General features: G+C 36.5%; 1 protein-coding gene across 1 annotated transcript; it reads left to right on the plus strand.

Moving 5' to 3' along the window:
• The first annotated feature begins 9,042 nt into the window (after window positions 1-9,042).
• Window positions 9,043-10,570, plus strand: LOC110104487 (fasciclin-like arabinogalactan protein 8). The gene has a single exon (XM_020833631.2). The coding sequence runs from the start codon at window positions 9,130-9,132 to the stop codon at window positions 10,393-10,395; it is 1,266 nt and encodes a 421-aa protein (XP_020689290.1). The 5' UTR covers window positions 9,043-9,129; the 3' UTR covers window positions 10,396-10,570.
• The last annotated feature ends 4,052 nt before the right edge of the window (window positions 10,571-14,622 follow it).

The following is a 14,622-nucleotide window of genomic DNA, read 5'->3' on the forward strand; positions in this document are numbered from 1 at the left end:
CCCGAGCACCTGCCCGCACCGCGCATGCACCCGCTCTCGCCCGAGCGCGCCCGCACGCACCCATTTGAGCCCGCTCACGCGCACCCGCTTGAGCCCGCTTGAACCCGAGTCAGTTCCGGGTTCGACCCGAACCCGACCCGTGACACGAAATTGACACCCATACTTATATAGTTCTTTTTGTTTGAAAGAGTAAACAAGTTACATGGAAAGTCGGATTATCTAAATAAGCTTGGGTAAAGTTTGTTTAATAATTAATTGTTACCAAAATCTATAAGTGATTTTAAAATTTAAATATACTAAAATTAAATTATTGTATTAAACTGATTTATTTAATTATGTTATTGAGATAATAATTGAACCAACAGGTTTTTAAAAATAGGGACAGGTTCAACACTTTCTAAGTTGAACCATCGGTTCGAGCCGATTTTTCTTGGTTCAATGTGAAACTAATTTTATAAATAAACCAAACTAGTTTGGGGTTCAACAAGTTGGACTAGTTGGTTTGAATCGATTTTCAAATGTTGATATTAATAATAAAATAAATTTAAATATTTTTTAAATTTGAAGATTAAATTAAATAAATTTAACCAATATCTAATTTATTTATTTATCCTCTTGAATAATTTATTTATTGTTCAGTAAGTAACTTAATAACAACTTGATATTGAGCTTGATGTGAGTACTATATTGTTCAACTAGTTTTTCTTAATTCAATAAATAACTTGATTAATTATAAGTTGAATTGTGTCCAAACTTATTTCATTTAGCCTTCGAGCTAGGCTGAGTTACTTTTCTGCTTTTTTTTTTATTTTCACATATAATTATAAAGTTTTGTTGCTTTCAATCTTCACAATCTGATTTCCCAAGGTTGTGAGAGTTGCACTTATATGTGCACTACTAGGATATGATAAGAATCATAGCTATTGTGTGCAGGAATGTTCTCCAGGATTGAGTGAGAAGTTTTGATGTCTTAGTAATATGTCAAGATCCAACATAAATACAAATAACAGAAGAGTTGTAATAGATATTACACGTGAAAAGTTTGAAAAAGGGAAAATCATAGGTCTTTATTTTTTTTTAAACAAAAAAGCAAATATATTAGCTAATAAAAAGGGGTTACAACAGCTGTAGGAAAGAAAACAGAAAGAAAAGAAAATCATCTAAAGGATACAATCACAATAAAACAGATTAAAAAATTTCAAAAGAGGGCTCAGTAGAAGGCCGAGACTCCCAGCATCCTCGAAGCCGCGCAAGGACCATCCAAATGGGTGAGACAAGATAGACGGCGAGGACACAAGCCCCAGCCACATCATAGCCCCACAACCTCCAATCCAAACGAATAGCAATCCGATCAACCGAAAGGAACAATCAAAATTGAAACCGGATTATCTTCTTCTACCGCCTCTACCCCAAAATTTCCCACGAGAAGCAACAGTAAGAGGTCTATCACGAACCATTTTAAACTCTATGCCAGGATCAAAATCAGATTCATAATCAGACGAACTTTGCAACCAATCACCATGGGACCTAACATCCAATCCAGAAGTACCACCCACCTAGTACATCAGAGTTTGGGGAGCCATTAAGTTCACTGGAACATTAACCAAATTTTGAGAATTGACCAACATGCCTTGCACATTCGAATTTACAACATGTCCACACACATTTGGAACCACATTCATAACACTATTCTGTAGCCGATCACAGACCTCCACAACACCCAAAACAGGCGAATCACCATTCACCCAATTAACAACTGACAATTGAACAGAATCGCCCCTAGAAACAGGGGAAACAGACGGTGAATTGATAGAGGGTAAAACAGTAGTTACAATCGCATTGTTAGCATTCTCACATTCCAAAACATTCTCACAGGAAATGAGGTTGTTACTAGGAGAGCAAATCGGAGAAGAACCATCACTAACAGGTAAAACCACATGAACAGAAGGAGCAACAACATTACCAGTTACATTTAAACTATTAACAACAGGAACTTGGATAGAATTGTGCAACCGGCTTTAGAATGCCCCAAAGAGGAACAGTGCACACAATAATCTGGGAAATCTTCAAAAACCACAGACTGAACATAACCTGAATTTTTCGGCCCAACCCAAATTTTATCAGGAAATTTTTTGGACATATCAATTTCCACCAAAACTCTCGCAACTGAAGGACGGGAACCAGTAGAAGTAGCGTTATCAGTTTTTAAAGGATTTCCAGAAATCCTACCCAAGCCATGGAGAATTCGCGAAGCAAACAGATGAGGCCTAAGATTTGGAAAAAAAATACAGATGGGAACAACAAGTGATTCGATTTCCACATCTAAAGTAGGAGACCACTTAATCAATTTCATGTAATAATTGTTAACGAAATAGGATCTATGAGCAAAAATCCTACAATAATCCAAATCATTGAACAGCTTAATCAAGACATTCCGCTGGTTAAGAACAGTGACAGAAACATCCCCATTCAGTTTGAGATTAAAGAAAAAATTCATAATAGCATCCAACGAGGGACAATGACCTGGAAATTTTCTAACAAGGGCAAACTCAAACGGAGCAGCTAAGGATTTGATTTCCATCTCTGAAATCCACAAAGATGGCATGCCTCTAAATGAAGAAATTTTAAGCTCAGGAAACACCACAGAAACAAAAGAAGAACCAGAGAGCGCCTCTTTAAACGAGAGAGGCGAAGAGCCGGGTAAAAAATCAGGATCACGAAGACGAGAAGAAGCCAACAAAATAAAAAGACAAGAGCAAAAGGAGGAAAAGACTCCCCTATCGCACGAAGAACGGAAGAATCACGCTGAGCGGAGGCGCAGCCAGGAGGATAATAATGGCCTTTCTTGTGATTAAAACATATGTTGATGCATCATTTTCTTTTGAGGATGAGAGATCATAGCCTAAGAAGTTAATCATATTCTTCAATGCTGACATCGGTAGTCATAGTTAGTGTTGATGACATGTATCAACTTTATGAGTAATGGTGTGTATAATTGGTGATAGTATGTAACAAAGTCAACGAGCATCATTGTAGCCAGGTGATATAGTTCAAAGGGTTATAATTAGGCGATGGTGATCGAAGGACCATATTTGAGAGATGATGGTTAGAAGGTCATATTTTGATAATGGTCTCTTTGTAGTAGAGTGATGGTGGTTAGAGAATCGTAGTCAGGCAATAATATTTTGAGAATCATAAAGGGGTGTCAATTCGGGTTTGGGTCGAACCCGAGTTTACCCGTCTCTCGATCTAAACGGGTCAACCCGAACCCGACCCATTTTTGCAAACGAGTTGGTTATTTCAACTCAGAACCGACCCGCGCAAGTTGTCGGGTCTACCCGACCCGACACGCCCATATTTACTAGATTTAGCAACTATAGTCAAACACTGATAATTGAATGATCGCAATCAGACAACTATAGTCGAAGAATTATCATTGTCAAGTGATTGAGAGATCATAGTCTTCAGATGGAGGTCGGGGGCTTGTAGTTAGACATTACTAGATGGGAAACCGGTTGAAGTGTTGGTCAGTGCACCATAGATGAGCAATAGGGGTTAGAGGATTTTAGTGGGTAATTATAGAATATAGTAGCTACTTAAGCTAAAGAAATATTAATTAATTATATTTAACTATTAACCTAACTCTAATAAATTTCACATAATTGCTCCCCTCTAGGGGTGCAAACGAGTCGAGTCAAGCTCGAGCCAAGGGGTGTTCGAGTCGAGCTCAAAATTCAAGCTCGAGCTCGACACATCTTCAAGTCGAGCGGCTCGTCCAACTCCATAATCGAGTTCGTCGTCGTGTTTATCGTCCCAAGTTCCGTCCCTTGTCGAGCCCGTCATCCCGAGGTCCGTCGTCAATGACATCTAGAGCTCGTCCGTCGTCCGTTGTCGAGCAGAGATCTGACATCGTTGAGCGGAGGTCCATCGTCATCCAGAGCTCGTTTGTCATCGAGCAGAGATCCGTCGTCGTCGAGTAGAGGTTTGTCGTCATCCAGAGCATGTAGTCGCGTCCGCCGTCTTCGGAAGGGGTCATCCGAGCTCGTCCATCGTTGTCCCGCTCGAGATCTCTCGTGATTTGAATTTCCCGCTCGCGATTTGGTTTCTCGCATGCTAGCTCCGCCGTCGAGCTGCTCGTCGAGCGGACGAGTCGAGTCCGACGCCTGTTCAAGCTCGAGCTCAACAAGCTTTCGAGCTCGATACTGTGTTCGAGCTCGACTCGCTAGCTCGATAAGCTTGACTCGTCGAGCCTGATACTGAGTCGAGTACGAGCCGGCTTGACTCGGTTGCACCCCTACTCCCCTCTTACAAAGACCTTGTCCTCAAAGTGGAGCGGGTGACCATCCACTTAGCCACAATGTCTCAAATGGATTCTAGTTTGTGCATTAAACTAATATTGAAGTTGAACGAAAAAATTATTTAAAGATAGGCACTTCATGAACTTGATCAATGTTTCAAATGAATCAAGAATGGCATTTGTACTAATATATATTCTTTTATCAATTATCATATTGAACCTTACAACACTTAAAATAACAGTGCATGAGTACTTTATAAGGGAATTGACTCTTGAGTTAGCTTAAGCTTCATAAAAATAATACTCATCCATGTCCTCTTTTACATTTGACCGAAGGACATGGAAAGTAATCCCTTCCAAGTTTTTTGTAGAATAAAGAACTGCGGAAGTAAAGTTAATTTCTTGATACGTACCGTCCATGATTCATGTTGACCATGCAATCCTAGGAGCTTACCAAGAGTGGTTAGACTCATGAAAAATTATTTCAATATAATAAAGGTTGATGCTACATTCTCATCCAAATTATCGGTTCTTGTGGAACAATACATTTTTACTAAAGGAAAGAATTCAAATGAGATCACGTATTAATACTTATGGTATTAATACTTATGGATCCGAGCAACTAAATCACAATAGGGAATTCTTTGGTGATGGCTACGGGGATGGATTCAGCGTCAGGACATGTTGATTTAGTCGTGGATGGGCAATCCATGAAGATGGGCTGTGCACGAAGGGTCACGGCAGGAGATATGATGAAGGGGTTGCACGAGAATGGGTTGACGACGGCTAATTCGTCGGTGACCAATGCGTCAATGACGATTTCAACAGTGATGGTAGATTCAACATCGAGACGATCTAGCGAATGTCGACAAGGTAGCAAAGGAATCTGAGCCAATAATGGGTCGAATGGCTCGGTTAGCGGGTTAGGGAACAAGAAGGCAAATATGTTTGTGTTTAGTAGCGGTTAAACCATTATGTATATTGGTCTATAGCATTGATTTGATAATCGTCGATAGTAAATTTATGTGAAAACCTCTTATTTTTAGTAGTGATTTGCTTTGACATTTGTTTGAGGCCATGGAAATAACAAACATGAAGAACATAATCAAAGAATCACATATATGGAGAAATTATTCTATTGCCCTGAAGAAAAAAAGAAGATATAAGGTGCTGGAAACATTATTCATTCATTTCATCAGAGCTCATATTCCACCTATGAAGAAATTATTCTATGCGGATATCAGACGGTCCGGAGACCTACCAGAGCACGCCACGTCACCCGGTACACAACGGTACCGAGCAAAAAAGTGTGTGGCACGCTCTGGTTGATCTCCAAACGCCATCCAGTGTACGTACATAATAATTTTTCCAACCTATCAAGTATTTATAGAATGCAATACATATTAATATTTTAGTAAAGTAATATATTAATTGATTAACTAATTGCAATTCGGTTCATTTCAAAGAGAAAATAGGATTAGAGAGAGTGTGCAAGTTGAGAGATAATGTCCTCTTTGTGCCCTGGTGGTTGGTGTTTAGGCTCCATCCAAGCGGTCATGTCTAAATGAAAATATTGATTTGAGCGTGAGTATTCTATTTCAGCACCGAACATTTGAGAGAGAAAAAAAAAGAGGGATAAAAACTTAATAAGTAAAGAACTTCATTATATATATATTTTCTACAAATTCCATCACATCCGTCATTACTTTATGTATCCAAAATTTGTTCATGTTAAATGTGGGCTTGGGCTTTATTGTTTAAGGCCCAAACGTTAAACAGGAATAAATCAATGCTGAACAGGTCTGTGAAGTTTCAAGATTGCCGATAGGAAAGGAAAACATTTGTTGAATAATTTTAATATTATATATATATATATATATATATGATTGTCACATTTTAAATATAATTTATCGCCAATAATAAATCAAATATATGATGTTTTTTAAATAATATGTCATGATATTACTTACATTAACGAATAAAAAATAAATCAATGCTATTATAAGAAAACACAGAGTCCAAATGAAAGGCATCAAGTTTTTGGTTTAGTCACTTGCTTTTGATCGAAATCTAAAATTTAGTAAACGCTACATTTATATAAACCTATATAAATTAAAATTTAAGGCAATGTCAAATAATGTCCTAAATAAATTAACATTTTTCTCTCTACAATTATTAAATTCTACCTAAATTTCAAATTTCTTTTAAAAAAATATGTTCTTGGCCTCACTTTTGATGAAGGCTTCATTTGGGATGATTTTCTTACCGCTTCTTAAAGTAGTTTTTTACTAAAAAAATGAAAAGTTTTATATTAAAAAGTTGCTTTAAGAATCAGTAATAAGCCATCCCAAATGAAGCCGAAGTCATCTTGCAATGTGACTTATATAGTTCCACTTAGCTTAAACTCTTACCTCCTTACATATCCTATTATGACACCTTGCTTTTTACATCAAATAAGTAGCATAAATGTGGTTGCCATGTCTAAAGATCAAGGATAACGAAGCTGCCCATTCACTTTTTTAATCAAAAATGTTGTCTTAAAGATCCAATCAATAGCTTGTAAGCCAAAAAAAATATTGATGACTAGAAATAAAGACAATGCCACGAATCTCCTATGACGTTGTTGTTAAGGCTTGCAATAATTTCTGATATAATGCTGCCAGGGTCATCAAGAACAGCTAGTCAGATGAAACTACGCTTCACATCTAAGCTTTTATTGTCTTCGTTATGCCCTAAAAAAGATAATAAAAAAATTCTAAGTCATGCCTCATCTACTCTCAAGACAATAACTCATCAAATATCTTCTTAACTTATAATAGTCTCCTCAACATCTTTACAAGACAAATCATTGACATATCCCAAAAATCACTAACTAGCTCTTATATGTCACAACTTGACCCAATATGACCCAACACTGTATAGGTCATACCGTGTTTGATTGTGATAAGATTAACCCCAAAATTTGGTTGTAGAAGCACTGAAAGAAAAATTTTAATTTATATACTACACAAAGTCAATACTAAATACAATATAAAGCGGATTACTATTGAATCTCAACATGATTTTCTATATATCATTCAAAATATATATAATTTAAAATTTATCTGCAATAACGTTTTGCAACATAGGGCACAAAAAAAAAAAGCCAAGTTTGCAAAAGTCAAAACTAATCATAATATACCTACAACATATATCAAAGTCTGCTATCCAAACTACTCAGCTCACTCCTTATCCTTTCATAGGCTTGAAAAAAAAAGTAAGGATCATCTAACACTAACGTAGCCTAAAATAGAAATAAAAAACTGAAATCAAAAGAATTGAAAATTGATCTGAGTCATATAATAAAATTGAATACAATTGAATAAATATAAAATTAACTGAATTATAAACAAACACTTCATAATGATTATCATAATAACTCTTAAGCTCAAAATTTTATATATCTTCATTACCAAAATCTCATCTCGGTTGCCCATTGGTGTCGGCATTACAATACTTCGGCAATAGAATGCCACCTCGATCGTCCATTGCCGTCAGCATAACAGAATCCCACCTTGGCGCCGACATAACATAATCCCACATCAGTCGTGCACTGGCACCTGCATAGTAGAATACTACCTCACATCATAACATATTTTTAAATACATTTCATTAATTAAAGCATAATTGGATTGAATTCAAAATTTATGAAAATATCGTATTGGTAGACAACAAAAATACCACGGAGCAAAAAATGTATAATTTTCAAACATAACCAAATTATCAGAGATTGTGTAAAACGTCATTCTGAAACTTCAATTGAACAAAAGCACTATTTTTAGATGTCAAATTAAATTTCTAAGTGGTAAAAAATTATTAGTTTTTAAAACCATCAAGCGAAAAATTTTCAGAATATAATCAAAATCTTTGTAATCACAATATTTATAACATATAAAAAATTACGTAGTATAGTTTTACCAAAATAAATTTATTCTCGTTTTTCAATAACAAAACTACATATTTGATCAAAAAACATCAACAATATCATATTATCGAAAACTGAAATAATTAAAATCTTAAGGCTTCGTTAGTGACAGTTTTTTTGCTGCTTTCTAAAACAACTTTTTAGTACAAAATTTATTTGAATTATAAGTTTTTGTACTAGATAGTCATTTTAGAAATCAACAAAAAAAACTATCCCAAACAAAGCCTAAATTTGATTTCGAAGCTTATATATATGATGTGTGTAAATTTGAATTTAATTTGCTCAGAAGTAAAATAAAATTTACAATCATAAACTATGGTAACAGTAAATACTTTATTTATTATTTACCACATTTAAAATATCATTATTATGTAACTTATCTTGATGGTTGGTTAGGAATTTTATCTATTAATAAATATGATAGATATGTGATTTGTATGAATTTGACTTAATTGGGCTAAATATAAAAAAAAAATCAGCATTTCTATTTCCAGCTGTCTGTCGCCGACACAGATCTTGCACCACAGCTGTAGCGCCTGCTCAAGCTCAAAAAATATTTGCATGAGACGACCCAGGTATGACCAGATTGTGAGCATATATTATTGTACCTAAAGAGATAAAATATACGATTTGTAAAGAAGATCCGACGGTGTTGAATCAGTTGTATCTGCTTTAACCTGTCCAACAACTTGGTTCTAGGAGCCGCGTATCGCGATCGTCACATGGCTGCTGAACTCTAGTTAACTTTCTTTATTCTCATCAACCATAGTTAGCACATCCTTTCTTCTTGCCTACCACAGTTCCCTCCGCAATTGTCTTCCATCCTTTAGAGATACAGGGAGAGAGATCAGTGGAGAGAGAGAGAGCAATGGCGAAGAATGATATACCTTCTTTCCTTTTAATGGCAAGTTTGGTGCTATCAGTGTGGGCAGCAGCAGCGAATGGCCACAACATAACGGCGATACTGGATAGCTTCCCGGATTACAGTGTCTACAACGGCTACATGTCGCAGACGAAGGTAGCCGATGAGGTAAACTCACGGGACACGGTGACATGCCTCGTACTCCCCAACGCTGCCATGACCGCCTTGGCCGCGAAGCACAGCCTTGCCGCCATCAAGAATGCGCTTCGCCTCCTTGTCCTCTTGGACTACTTTGACCCGCAGAAGCTCCACGACATCCCCCAAGGAACTACTCTCACCACCACTCTCTACCAGACCACCGGTGCTCCTGGCAAACTGGGATTCGTCAACATAACCAATGTCCGCGGCGGTCGCGTCGCCTTTGGTCCGTCTTCCCCCGGCTCCAAGCTCGCGTCGGATTACACCAAATCTGTCCGCCAGATACCGTACAACATTTCCGTCCTCGAGATCTCCGCCCCGATTATCTTCCCCGGCCTGCTCGACGCCCCTACCGCTGCCGATTCAAACCTCACCGCACTTCTGGAGAAGGCCGGATGTAAGACATTTGCTTCACTACTTGTCTCCACCGGCTTGCTGAAGAATTTTCAGTCTGCGATGGATAAGGGACTAACCCTGTTCGCTCCCGACGATGAGGCATTCAATGCAGACGGAGTCCCAGATCTGAACTCTCTCAGCAGCGCCGACCTTGTTACGCTGCTTCAGTACCACGCCCTCTCGTCATACACGCCGAAGGACTCCCTTAAGTTGGCAGATCACCCGATCTCGACCATGGCGACTGGTTCCTCGGGTAAGTTCGATCTCACTGTATCTTCTCAAGGCGACGATGTCACGCTTCACACGGGAGTGGACTCCTCCCGAGTGGCAAACACGGTCTTGGACGATACTCCCGTCGCAATTCTAACCGTTGACAGCGTCCTTCTTCCCTCTGAGCTCTTTGGCCATGCTCCGGCCCCTGCTCCTGCTCCATCTTCCTTGCCTCCGTCGCCATTGCCATCTACACCTGCACCAGCTCCGGCGTCAAAGTCCGCTAAGGCTCCATCTCCACTGCCGCTATCTCCGCCTGCTCCGCCAAGTTCATCTCCAGCAGCATCCCCACAGGCAGCTTCGGATAAAGCCGATGCAAAGAACTCATCAGTAGCTGCGGAGGTCGTCAGGTCGCTTGCTACGCTGATTGCAGTGGCCGTTGCTGCGTTGTGGCTGTTGCTGATGTGAAGGAACACAAGTTGAAACTTTTCCGGTAAAAACGTCAGATGAACTTCTTCATTGATCATCTCTTCATCTCTGATTTGCATTCCTGATTTTTTATTTCCTGTGTAATTTTTTTTTTACTGGAGAGGGCGATGCTTGTTTTGCTTATGGATTTGTGATTTTTGTCTTTCACTTTCGTACTTTCGTTAGTCTCTTTCTTCTTTTGGGATTTTGATGTGAGCTGTTAATTCTTATTTTGTTGCTGATGTGAAGGAACACAAGTTGAAACTTTTCCGGTAAAAACGTCAGATGAACTTCTTCATTGATCATCTCTTCGTCTCTGATTTGCATTCCTGATTTTTTATTTCCTGTGTAATTTTTTTTTTTTACTGGAGAGGGCGATGCTTGTTTTGCTTATGGATTTGTGATTTTTGTTTTTTATTTTTTCACTTTCGTTAGTCTCTTTCTTCTTTTGGGATTTTGATGTGAGCTGTTAATTCTCATTTTGTTCTCCATGATTACATCTTACTTGTTGCTTGTAGAACTGCCGGCCTGATCCCATCTCAGTATTAAAGTTAGTTAACGAGATTTGTTACAAAAAAAGAGATTGACGATTTGTTACAAAGCGAGATTTGCTGCAAATATATTTATTGAGGGATAAAATAATTAAATATATTTATTGTGGCACAGAATAATTTAAATCCTAATTCTAATGAGGAGGGAGAAAAAAATCAGATTCTGCCTAACCATATGAGTTTTAAATCCAATAAATTTATTTTGAGATTAAAGATAAATAAGAATATTTTATATTGCACTTTTTTCATTGTAAATATAATTATTTTAAAGCTCATTCTAATTAAAAAAAAATATAGGGGGATATCCCAAGCCAATGTTTTTTCATAAAATTTTATTTCTTTATTATTTTGAAGTATTTTTTTATTGATTATTATTTATTTGAAATAATCATTAAAGTATATATTATATAAGAACTCCGAATATTATATTTTACTGTTTTTATCATAATCATTTTGTTTTTATCAATGTTCATCTAATAAATTATTTAATGGGCCAAAATGCCAAATATAAATTGTTTCACGAAAAAAATTATGATTTAGGTTTCATTTGATACAATTTTTTTATTACTCTTCAAAATAATTTTATTAAAATTTTTATATTATAAAATTATTTAAAAAAATATTAAGAAATTCATTCCTAATGAAATTTAGTTTTCATTATAGAAAAAAGAAATTATTTTTAAAAATTACGAATCATAAATTTTACTATTTATCGTATTTTTTTAATCATTTGTTCTCATTTCAAATTTCAAGTGGCTAGGGGCATCTTTGGGGGGACAAGCAAAGATAAGACTGACAGGTGCATGTGCGCGGTGAAAACTAGGGCCCATGACAATGCGAATCCCAATGGCTTTTCTTTTTTTAATTAAAATATTTAAAGAAAAATACTTAACATATTGATTGAAAAAAATGGAAGAAAGATCTAATTTTAAAATTTAAAATATATAATTTTTTTTAGGTAAGGTGAGAGCTTGGATTCGATTTAATTATGTATTCGAGCATAGTAATATGTAGTCTGGATAGTTTATAGCCGTTCAATAAGAGTTTTTAACTAGCTAATTTGGAACTTTTGCATTGAAGTTTTTACTATAAATTAATAAGTTTTGGATTTGAGAATTATGTATGTAATGTGTGTATGAATTTATCTTAAAAGATCAAAATATCCCGAAAAAAAGAGAGAATTTTTATTTAGTGCTATATTTGCTTGAGGGGATAAGCCCCTAATCCCTACAAAAATTTTTAGATATTTGATGCATCATAAATAATAATCTTGATCAAGCATTAATCTTGAGGAATTGAAAATTTTCAAAATTATATTTGAGACCATTCAAACTTTGATCTTTATATCTATACACTCAAACTGAAAGTCTCGACAAGACAAATCCAATGCACCAAAATCGGTCCAATCCCAAATCAAATGGGTTCCACTCAAGGAGCTGAAGCATACATGGAAGCTGAAAAGTATTAATTTAGTAACCAAATGATTTTGAAATATGACATATTTATAGTTGAATTGAGCAGTTCGATGAGACGAATCCAAAGAGCCCAAGATCACTTGATTCAAGCTTTATTAAGGCATTTAGTCTGTCAGCTATAATCTCGACCTTAAATTGTATTAGTTGATTTCTTTTGAAAGGTTACAACCTTTATCAAGACTCTGGAGCATCAAGCAGTTTAACATGAGCCACTTGGATGTGATTTTAGATTTATTTATGTGAAGATAAAAACTTTTTTAATTATTCTATAGCCTTCAATAATATGATCTCTGTCATAAAAGCCACTCCTCTAATCTGCAAGTATTTTCTAAGCTTCCTTTGTCTGATTTATGTATGTACGAACCTTAAGCAACTTATGGCAAAAGTGATAAGACTTTTATCATAATAAAGGAGCACACAAGTCCCATATCAAATCTATTTGGAGCATATCATAGAACTTCTTGCAAACCACCTCCAGACCATCAAGCCTTTACTAAATTTGCACTATGAGTGCGCCGTTGGATTGTTACAGTCAACACCGTATTCGATTATCTCTATTAAATATGTTGTATAATCCATCATTCTTCACATTAAGGGGGAGAACAAAATGAGAAGCGAGAACTAGTGAGAGCCCTCTTGCATTTTATAGTCATCGCCTTTGACGACCACCACCAGTTATTACTACCGGCAACCATCAACACCACCAACGACCATATTAAGAAATCATTGCTTTTTCCAGAATAATAAGAAGATTTTAACCTTACAGTCGGGTAAATTTGTTCGCATATGGAAATTTATTTTCTAAAATCCCTATTGAGAAAATTAAACCTTATTGTTAAGCATAGATCCTTCATCTGTAGACATTTGATTTTTGGGATTTTTACATACATAACATTTAAAAGTTTCTTATTTACTCATCTAACACCTAAACTTAGCTATTTACACACCTACCACTTAAAAAACGTATTTTACTTTCTAAAATACCACTCCTTCCTCTCCGTCAAAATCGGCTGGATACTATGCGGTGGAAATGAAGTGGGAGCTGAAAAAGCTTGCCAAAATGCTGGCATGGGCAACAATGTTGTCGCTACTAGTGTGGACGATGACATGATCAGGCATAAACCCTACTTGAAGAGTCGATCCCATATATCCCAAGTCGATTCAGATGCTGTGCAATCACCAGCGAGCGGCTGGCGCTCCAGCGAGCATTCAGCCCCAAAGAATGTGGCGCCTTTGGCGAGCTCCATCTTTTTTCCTCCATGCCTTTTTCACTTCCTCTCCAAAATCAAAAGCTTTATTTTTAACCAAATAAGAAGGAGAAGAAGGCGAAGGAGTCTAGCAGGAATAAAATCCTTTCTTTGAGCAGAGAGAAGAAAAAGAAGGAGAAAAAAGACAAATAACTACTTTGCATTGAAATGTGAATTAGATTATTTTATAGATTAGGCAGCAATTTTAATTTTGCGGTACAGAGCTTTTGACACGGAACGATAGCTTTAAGCTAGATTTCTTAAACCGCTATTGCCATACTTGACTGGAATAAGAAAAAGAACAGCTGTTGAAGCTCTCTGGTTTTATCCTTCTTGAACATAAGAGGAAGATTTCAACAATGGATTTTGTTGTCGTCAAGGCTTCAAGCACGAAGAAGGATATCCGGTGGGTTTTGATGGAGAGGAAGAGGGAGTGTTATTTTAGAAAGTAAAAGACATTTTAAGTGGTAGGTGTGTAAATAAGTAAGTTTAGGTGTTAGGTGAGTAAATAAGCAACTTTTAAGTGTTATGTATGTAGTATAATTAGAAAGTATTCAATCATCTCTATCAAGTATGTTGTATACTCCATCATTCTTCACATTAAGGGGGAGAACAAAATGAGAAGTGAGAACTAGTGAGAGCTCTCTTGCATTTTGATAGTCATCGCCTTTGACGACCACCACCAGTTATTACCACCGGCAAACACCATCACCACCAACGACCATATTAAGAAATCATTGCTTTCTCCATAATAATAAGAAGATTTTAACCTTACAGTTGGGTATATTTGTTCGCATATGGACATTTATTTTCTAAAATACATATTGAGAAAATTAAACCTTATTGCTAAGCATAGATCCTTCATCCGTAGACATTTGATTTTTATACACTCCATCTTCTTCAACTGTGAAAAGAAGAATCTTTTTATCACTTACTATATAGTGAATTTTGCAA

This window comes from Dendrobium catenatum, unplaced genomic scaffold, assembly GCF_001605985.2.
Source record: "Dendrobium catenatum unplaced genomic scaffold, ASM160598v2 fragScaff_scaffold_80, whole genome shotgun sequence".
NCBI lineage: Eukaryota > Viridiplantae > Streptophyta > Magnoliopsida > Asparagales > Orchidaceae > Dendrobium > Dendrobium catenatum.